General features: G+C 41.4%; 1 protein-coding gene across 2 annotated transcripts in view; it reads left to right on the top strand.

The window, feature by feature from the left end:
- The window catches only part of L2HGDH (L-2-hydroxyglutarate dehydrogenase), a 66284-nt gene that overhangs the window by 44250 nt on the left and 12132 nt on the right, over positions 1-9902 (top strand). Inside the window, exon 8 of one of the 2 annotated variants that reach the window (XM_037730785.1) lies at positions 1488-1614. The exons of the other annotated variant lie outside the window; for it this stretch is intronic. Coding sequence (XP_037586713.1) covers positions 1488-1499 — 12 coding nt within the window. The 3' untranslated portion in view covers positions 1500-1614. Of the gene's footprint in view, positions 1-1487; positions 1615-9902 lie in introns of those variants that run through there. 2 annotated transcript variants of the gene reach the window in all.

Here is a 9902-nt window from a genome sequence, read left to right as displayed (position 1 = left end):
CTCCTGGGTTCACACGATTCTCCTGCCTCAGCCTCCCATGTAGCTGGGATTACAGGCACACACCACAACACCTGGCTAATTTTTTGTATTTTTAGTAGAGATGGTGTTTCACTATGTTGGGCAGGCTTGTCTTGAACTCCTGACCTCATGCGTGATCTGCCTGCCTCGGACTCCCAAAATGCTGGGATTACAGGTGTGAGCCACTGCGCCTGGTCCATTTTGGTTTTTTGAGACAGGGTCTCACTTTGTGACTCACTGCCATCTCAACCTCCTGGGATCAATCAGTTCTCCCACTTCAGCGTCCAAGTAGCTGGAACTACAGGCAGATGCTACCTTGCCCAGATAATTTTTGTGTTTCCTGTAGAGAGAGAGTTTCGCCATCTTACCCAGGCTGGTCTCGAGCTCCTGGGCTCAAGTAATCCACCTGCCTTGGCCTCCAAAAGTGCTGGGATTACAGGCATGAGCCACCGTACCCTGCCTCAACAACTTTACCTCAACAGAGGTAAAGTATTTTACCTCTGGCTGACTAAAGAAAACTAGGGTAGATGTCCTGTTTCTTTCATACCCTGCCTTTTAGGTGTGTTGAAGGCATGTGATATTTGCATTAGAAAGCTTTGATATGGGTAGGCTTTATAGAGTCCCAGTTTGAAACCAGCACTCCTTGGGAATTTGAGATTAGAAGATGTTTACCTCTTTTTTTGGGGGCGGAGCTCAAAGTCTCACTGTTGCCCAGGCTGGAGTGCACTGGCAGAATTATTGCTTACTGCAGCCTCAAACTCCTGGGCTTAAACAATCCTCCTACTTCAGCCTCCCTAGTAGCTGAAACTACAGCCACACAGCACCACACTCAGCTCTGTTTACCTCCTGAGCTGATGAGGTTTCCTTCTGATATTGGCCAAAGGTTGATTTTCATTGGTTGGTTGATTGATTTAGACAGGGCTCTGCCACCCAGGATGGAGTGTAGTGGCATGATCTCAGCTCACTGCAACCTCTGCCTCCCGGGTTCAAGCAATTTTCCTGCCTTGGCCTCTTTGATTAGCTGGGATTACAGGCATGTACCATCACACCTCACTAAATTTTGCATTTCTGGCAGAGACAGGGTTTGCCATGTTGGCCAGTCTCGTTTTGAACTTGTGACCTCAAGTGATCCGCCTGACTCAGTCTCTCAAAGTGTTGGGATTACAGGCATGAGCCACCGCTCCTGGCCTTGATTTTCTTTTAATCTACAGTGCTTCTTTGCCTAGATTTTTGTGATGACATAAAAAAAGAATCTAAGGCCGGGCGTAGTGGCTCACGCCTGTAATCCTAGCACTTTGGAGGCCAAGGCAGGCGGATCATCTGAGGTCGGGAGTTCAAGACCAGCCTGACCAACATGGTGAAAACCCCACTTAAAAAAAAAAAAAAAAAAGAATCTAATAATTGTAATGGCATTTTATATAATAAAGAATTCTATTCTCTCATAAAGATCTTTTTTTCTCTGTTTTCAGTGGCTTGATTAAATTGGCATACCAGAATTTTTCCTATGGAGTTACCGAAATGTATAAAGCCTGTTTTCTTGGTGCAACAGTGAAGTATCTTCAAAAGTTCATCCCTGAAATTACTATCAGTGATATACTTAGGTAAGGAAAAGTGATAAGGAGTGTCGTGACCTATGTGAACTTGAGAGGTGGGTCTGTCTAACTTGGTGATAGGAAGCACCGTTTCAGAGTCAGTTTGCATATACACTGAATTTTTGTTTGCTCACTTTCCCAACGTGTTGTTGAATTCCCTTTGCATTACATGTATTGGATATTGCTACATTATGGCCCTTAGTGCTGGTCCATTTATAAGTATCTGGTCTTCCTTACAGCTCTAATCTGAAATCTTCATGACAGCTTTATCGTGGTGCCACCTTAGCCTTTTTGTCTGTCACTCATGATAAAAACATCTTGCCTGAAATTTAAAAACTCTCTCTGGCCAGTTACTCTTATAATTCCAAAGCCTTTTGACTTTAATTTTGTATAAGATTATTGATAGCTATGTTAACTAATTAGGTAATAAACACATTAAAACATTGTATTTTGCCGGGCGCGGTGGCTCACGCTTGTAATCCCAGCACTTTGGGAGGCCGAGGCGGGTGGATCACGAGGTCGAGACCATCCTGGTCAAAATGGTGAAACCCCGTCTCTACTAAAACTACAAAAAATTAGCTGGGCATGGTGGCGCGTGCCTGTAATCCCAGCGACTCAGGAGACTGAGGCAGGAGAATTGCCTGAACCCAGGAGGCGGAGGTTGCGGTGAGCCGAGATCTCGCCATTGCACTCCAGCCTGGGTAACAAGAGCGAAACTCCATCTCAAAAAAAAAAAAAAAAAAAAAAATTGTATTTTGATTGAGTCTTAAAACTTTAAAAAAAAAACAACTTTTAGGTTTGACGGTACATGTGAAAATTTCTACATAGGTAAACGTGTCATGGGGTTTATTGTACATATTATTTTATCACCCAGATATTAAGCCCGGTACCTAGTAGTTATCTTTTCTGCTTCTCTCCCTCATGCCTCCCTCCCACCTTATGTAGACCACAGTATCTGTTGTTTCCTTCTTTGTGTTCGTGAGTTCTCATTATTTAGCTCCCACTTATAAATGAGAACATTTGGTATTTCGTTTTCTGTTCCTGTGATAGTTTGCTAAGGATGATAGCCTTCAGCTCCATTAAAACCTTTTAGAAATACTCATAGACCTGGCATCTCACCTTGCTTCTTTTGTTCTTTCTTGGCCTTACTGCACTCAGGGACTCTACTTTCAGGAAAGAAGTGGAAAGCAGTGTGGTAACAGTCAGAGTCCTTGCTACAGGGGTATGGGGCAAAGTAAAGATAACATATCTTTTATTCTTAAAGATAAAAGACTTTCTAGACTTGATCTGTAGATAATTCTTAATACCACCCAAGCCTATTTTTTTCCCCCTTTGGCTAATGTTTTTAGTGTTCAGCTTTTTTCCTAAGCAAGCCATTCATTAGGCCTAATCAGCAGTGTACTTTGAGGTACTCACCCTGCATTTACAATCCATTCATCCATGTATCTTCTGAGCACTAGATGTATGCCTTCTCTGTAACAGCTGCTGAACTAGCCTGGTAAAAAATTTCAGCAGGCTTGACTGTGTATCTGTGAAGAGAGCAATAATCATGTCAGCTGTCTCCCTTAGGGGAGTGTCCTGGTTTAAATTTGACTCTATCATTCTGAGACCGGCCTGTTTGAATCCTTAGAAGAAGTATTAAAACTCAGCTAATGTTTTTACTCTTATCTCTTTCACTCCTCTACTCACCGAAATGGAAGGGGTAAAATATCTAGCCATTTTTTTCTTTCACTCACTTATAAATAAGGGCTTTTATGTTTTCAGTGATCTGCTTTAGCAAACTTGTGATGTTTCATATCTGAAAATAGATAGGTCAAATCTGGAATCTATTACTGCTATTAATATTCCTTGGAAAACACACCAGGTGAGCATAGTGAATTCTGTATAAAAATAGTTGCAGTGAATTCACTGCCTGTATTCAGTTACCACCCTTTCATAGAAGCCTGAGGAAAACTTTTAGATCACAGGATTTCATATAGTAGAACTGAACTTTGTTTGGGCTTGTGGGTATTAGTGAATACTCCTGTTTCTGGGTATAAGGGTGTGAATTTCAGATACCAGTTTCATTGGCATGTAGTAGAGAAGGGCACATAGCATTGTAGACAGGTGCATTTGGAGACAAATTCATCCCAGTCACAGATGACTTCCTCTTTAAAGAGAGAAAAGCTGACTACATTCAGCAATTTCATTTGCTTTGTCTCTTGATTCCTGTAATTATTAAGTGCAGGAAATTATTAGTAACAAAAGGAAAGTTGTAGAAGATATGTTTTTGGGGTTTTGGGGGGGAAGATATGTTTAATACCATTTGTATAAGTTTTAAAACAAGTATAGCAAAACCATATGTTGCGTATGGATTACACATGTAGTATGAAAATAAAAACAAGGGCCGGGTGCAGCGGTTCGCGCCTGTAATCCTAGCACTTTGGGAGGCCAAGGTGGGTGGATCACCTGAGGTCAGGAGTTCAAGACTAGCCTGGCCATCATGGTGAAACCCCATCTTACCAAAAACAAACAAAAAAACAGGGGAGTGATAAGCACCCAATTCAGGAGAATGCTTACCTCTGGGGAGGGAAGAGAATGGGATCTTGAGAGTTCCACAGAGGCTTCTATCATATCGGTAATGCTTTATTTCTTAAGCTGTTTCATAAGAAAATGAATATTCATTGTGTTATTCTCTGTTCCTTATTATAGCCTGAAATATTAAATAATAAAAATAAGATCAATAGACTCTTCCACAGCTTGAAGCCTAAGTCCTGCTTTGTCGCATTTGTCTTGCAACCATATGTTAAAACCATAAATGCCCTTAGTATTACAGTGAAAGCACATCAGGCAGTTGTAGATAGTAAAAGATAGTTGAAGCAATGCTTTCAGTATGGTGTCCTTAAATTTCAGGATGGAGTCCTTAAATTTTAGTAACCACTAAAAGGCACCCAGGATGACTTCTCATTGCTTAGCTGGAACATTTCGGGCAGTAATTTACTGATGAACATTAGATTGGAATGTAAATTGTAATCTGTTAAATATATGCATTAAAGTTCTCATTGCTACATCATAGTCTCTAAGATTCTTAATGTTAGCTCTAGGCCAGCCATAATGGCTCATGCCTGTAATCCTAGTGCTTTGGGAGGCTGAGGTGGGAGGATTGCTTGAGCCCAGGAGTTTGAGACCAGCCTGGGCAATTTTTTTTTTTTTTTAATTAGCTGCGCAAGTGGTACATTCCCATACCTACTAGGGAGAATCTCTTGAGCTCAGAAGGCTGAAGCTATGGTGAGCCATTATTTTACCACTGTCCTCCAGCCTGGGAGACAGAACAAGACCCTGTCTAAAAAAAATGTGTGTGTGTGTGTGTATGTGTGTGTGTATGTAAATGTATATATATATATATATATATATAGCTCTAAACTTTAAAAATTTGTTCTATGATTAGTTTTGACATGTTAATCTAACAGCATTTGTATCTGTTAACACTGTAAAGATGTAAAAGTTGACATATATGTCACAGCTCTCCCTTTTTAAATTTGGAAAATGTCTTCCGTTGGGAATTCTAGAGTAAACTTTCAGGCAGGATGTTTTCATAACAAGTGATAGCTAGACTGTGTGAAACAGAAAGGCAAAAGTCAAACATTTCTATAATAAAGTTGTAATGGCTTAAGGGCTTAAGGTGATCTAGATTAGGGCTTCTCAGTATTGATACTAATGACATATTGAGCCAAAAAAATAATTATTTATTGTGGAGGACTGTCCAGTTCCTTGTAGAATGTTTAACAGCATCCCTAGCCTCTGCTCATTCTCCTAATTGTGACAATCAAAAATATCTTGACATTGCCAGATGTCCTCTAGGGGGCAAAATATCCCTTGGTTGAGAACCCAGAGAATTTGGTAACCTTCACACTATGAAATGCTAACAAGAGTCTGGAGAAAATGCAATAAACATCCTTGAAATACATGTAGCTGAGAGTAAGGGAAAGTAAGGGGCATCCCAGAGCAAAAAACAAAAAGAAAATTAAAATTCATGCTAAAAGGAGTTGGTGCTGATGCTGACTTGGAAAGGTGGGGATGGTTTGCTAATTTTAATAAATGAGGGGCTTCAGTTATATTTTTAATTGATGTGTGACTTACATGTAATAAAATATGTAGATCTTAAGTAAATTTTGATAATTGTACAAGCCATATCCACCACACAAAACAAGATATAGGACATTAGGAACTTGAATACTAATTGTCACTGAAGTGCTGAAAAAGAAATCTTGGGTATATACAAGGTAGAAAGTTGGAACTGAAACTCTAATGTAAGGCCCGCTAGGGACTCTTGAAAGGCTATACCCTCAGAAGAAAGGAAGTCTAGAAAAAAAAATATTCCCCTTGGCACTGGGAAGTATTAAGCAATTTTGTCTATCTTGGTATTAGGGGTGGGGAGTGGGAGAAATCTTTCCAAAAATCTAGAATCCCTCACAAGTGCTTAGATTTTTGAAAGTATAACACCAGCTTGGTTTAGGAGCTGTAAGCTACAAATTAACTGAAAAAGTGGAGGCAGACATTTCTGGATCCTTCTTCAAACTTTCTGTCTCTCTTTTTCTCTGCCTCCTTCAAGTAAATTAGAGAGACTAAAAATCAGGTAATTTGACCACAGAGTAACTATTGATACTAAGCAATTATTGCTTTATAATTATTTTTAAGATTTTTTTTGGTGGGGGGAGTCTCACTCTGAATCCCAGGCTACAGTGCAGTGGTGCAATCTGAGTTCCCTGCAACCTCTGCTTCCCAGGTTCAGGTGATTCTCCTGCCTCAGCTTCCTGAGTAGCTGAGATTAAAGGCATGTGCCACCATGGCTAATTTTTTTGTTTGTTTGTTTTGTTTTTTTTTGGATTTTTAGTAGAGATGGGATTTTGCCACATTGGCCATGCTGGTTTTGGACTCCTGACTTCAAGCGATCTACCTGCCTTGGCCTCCCAAAATGCTGGGAATACAGGTGAGAGCCACCGCACCTGTGTATTTTTAAGGAACTTTTTAAAAGAAATACATATTGAGTCTGGATGAGGTGGCTCATGTCTGTAATTCCAGCACTTTAAGAGGGTGAGGTAGGTGGATTGCTTGAGCCCTGGACAACATTGTGAGCAACATTTTGGTCACTGTGTTGCTTGGGGCAGCCTCGGCAACATAGTGAGACCCCTTCTCTACAAAAAAAGAAAAGACAAGAAATACACATTGAAGTGAGGTGGTATTCCATCTGGGATTTGCTTTAAAATAATCCATTGGGAGCATTGTGGCTCATGCCTGTAGTCCTAGCTACTTGGGAGGCTGAGGTAGGAGGATTGCTTGAGCCCAGGAGTTTTAATCTAGCCTAGCAAGACAACATGTCTAAAAAATAATAAAATATGGTTGGGCTCAGTGGCTCTGTAAACCTAGCACTTAGGGTGGCTAAGGCAGGAGAATTGTGTGACCTGAGGAGTTTAAGACCGTTCAGGACAACACAGCGAGATCTTTTCTCTAGTAAAAAATAAACAAAAAAAAAAAAGCCAAGTGTGGTGGTACAAGCCTGTAGTCCCAGCTACTCAGGAGGCTGAGGCAAGAGGATTGCTTGAGCCTGGTGGTCGAGGCTGCAGTGAGCCATGATAACACTACTGTGCTCCAGTCTGGGCAATACAGTGAGACCCTGTCTCAAAAATAAATAAAATTAAATAAAAAATTGTAAAATAATAAAACAGTTCAGGCAACGTTGGCTCCTGCCTGCAATCCTAGCACTTTGGGAGGCTGAGTCAGGAGGATCCTTGAGGCCAGGAGTTCCACACCAGCGTGGGCAACACAGCAAGACTCCATCTCTACAGAAAATTTTAAAACTACCTGGTTGGGGTGGCATGTTCTTGTAGTCCCATCTACTCTGGATGCTGAGGCAGGAGAATTGCTTGAGCCCAGGAGTTAAAGACTGTAGTGAGTTATGATCATGCCAGTGTACTCCAGCTTGGGTGACAGCAAGACCCTGTCTCAAAAGATAAAATAAGACTGGGCATGGTGGCTGACACTTACAATCCCAGCACTTTGGGAGACTGAGATGGGAGAATTGCTTGGGCCCAAGAGTTTGAGACCAGCCTGGGCAAGTGAGACCCTGTCTCTAAAAAAATATTTTTAAAAAACAAATTAGCTGGGTGTGATGGTGTCCATCTGTGGTCCCAGCTACTCAGGAGTGGGGAGGACTGCTTGAGCCTGGGAGGTCAAGGCTGCAGTGAGTTGTGATTGTGCCACTGCACTCCAGCCTGGGTGACAAAGTGAGGCCTGTCTCTAAAAAACCAAAAATAAAATAATCCCGTGGAGAGACATTGGTGATGGATGGGTATATAGATGAAACAAGATTGGCTGTGGGTGAGTAATTTTTGCAACTGGGTAATACACACATGGGAGTTCATTATACTGTTGGTTTTGTTTCTTTCTTTTTCTTTTCTTTTTTTTTTTTTTTTTTTTTAACTTGTTTAAAATTTTCCATTAAAAAAAAAAAAGTGCCCTCAGGATGGTAATAGAAGCAAATGTAAAACCACTGCAGAGGGACACACCCTGAATCCAACCCCTCCCAGATGATTCCCCCAGAGAAAGTCCTACTGAACAGAAACTCACAATCAGAAGTTACTAACCACCGTAAGTGAGAGTGAGCAGATAAAATAGGTGGCAGAATTAGACTCCCAACAACTGTAGGTAATAGTAATAGTAGAAACTGTAAATATGCTTCAATTAATCAAAAACAAAGAAGGTAATGAAAACATGAAAAATAAAACCAAAGGAAAAAGAAAGGCCTAAGCAAATTAGTTGGAAACCACCTAATGAAAATTTATGGAAATAAAAATATAGTTTTTAAATTTTAAAACTCAGGCTAGGCTTAGTGGCCCACTTTTCTAATCCCAGAACTTTGGGAGGTCAAAATGGGAGGATTGTTTGGGTCCAGGAGTTCAAGACCAGCCTAGGCAACATAGTAAGATCCTGTCTTTACAAAAAGTTTTTTTTTTTTTTGAGATGGAGTTTCACTCTTGTTACCCAGGCTGGAGTGCAATGGCGGGATCTCGGCTCACCGCAACCTCCGCCTACTGGGTTCAGGCAATTCTCCTGCCTCAACCTCCTGAGTGGCTGGAATTACAGGCACACGCCACCATGCCTAGCTAATGTTTTGTATTTTTAGTAGAGACGGGGTTTTACCATGTTGGTCGGGATGGTCTCGATCTCTTGACCTCGTAATCCACCCGCCTCAGCCTCCCAAAGTGCTGGGATTACAGGCTTGAGCCACCGCGCCCGGCTACAAAAAGTTTCAAAAATTAATCAGATATGGTGGTACATACCTGTAGTCCCAGTTACTCTGGAGGCTGAGGAGGAAGGATGGCTTGAGCCTAGGAAGTCAAGGCTGATGTGAGCCATGATCACACCACTGCCCTCCAGCCTGGACAACAGAGCAAGACCCTCTCTCAAAACAGAAACAAACAAACAAAAACAAAAAACCTCAACTGACTAGGCTAGACAGTGGTTAGACCTACCTTAAGAGGAAATTAACAAATTGGAAGGTGACTTGGAAGAATTTAAAAAGCAATACTGCAAGATAAAAATGCATCCATAGAAGTTAAAAGATGTGGGGCTGGGTGCGGTGGCTCATGCCTGTAATCCCAGCACTTTGCAAGTCCACAGAGGGTGGATCACCTGAGGTCAGGAGTTTGAGACCAGCCTGGCCAACATGGTGAAACCCCATCTCTACTAAGAATACAAAAATTAGCTGTGGTAGGTGCCTGTAATTTCAGCTACTTGGGAGGCTGAGGCGGGAGAATCAACTTGAACCCGGGAGGCAAAGGTTGCAGTTAGCTGAGATTGCACTTTTGCTTTCCAACCTGGGCAACAGAGTGAGACTCCATCTCAAAAATAAAATACAGAAAAGACATGGAAAAGAAAACTGAGAAGATTCTAGCCTGTCTCTCATAGGTGTTACAGAGAAATTGAAAAGAGGCAATCCTTTGAAGAGAGAATACTTAAAATTTTTCTAGAATTGACAAAAAGACATCAAATTCAAGATGTACAGTGCTTCCCATCTGAGTAAATAAAACTAAATACAAGATGGAAATAGACTTCCAATTTAGTAGAGAAGGAAAAAAAGAATATAGAAAACTCAATAAGTCGCCCGGCGCAGTGGCCCACGCCTGCAATCCCAGCACTTTTGGAGGCTGAGGCGGGTGGATCACGAGGTCAAGAGATCGAGACCATCCTGGTCAACATGGTGAAACCCCGTCTCTACTAAAAATACAAGAAATCAGCTGGGCATGGTGGCGC

This window comes from Cebus imitator, unplaced genomic scaffold, assembly GCF_001604975.1.
Source record: "Cebus imitator isolate Cc_AM_T3 unplaced genomic scaffold, Cebus_imitator-1.0 Scaffold358, whole genome shotgun sequence".
Classification (NCBI taxonomy): Eukaryota; Metazoa; Chordata; class Mammalia; order Primates; family Cebidae; genus Cebus; species Cebus imitator.
The sequence above is the reverse complement of the archived record's forward strand: the minus strand, read 5'-3'. Positions and strand labels throughout refer to the sequence as shown.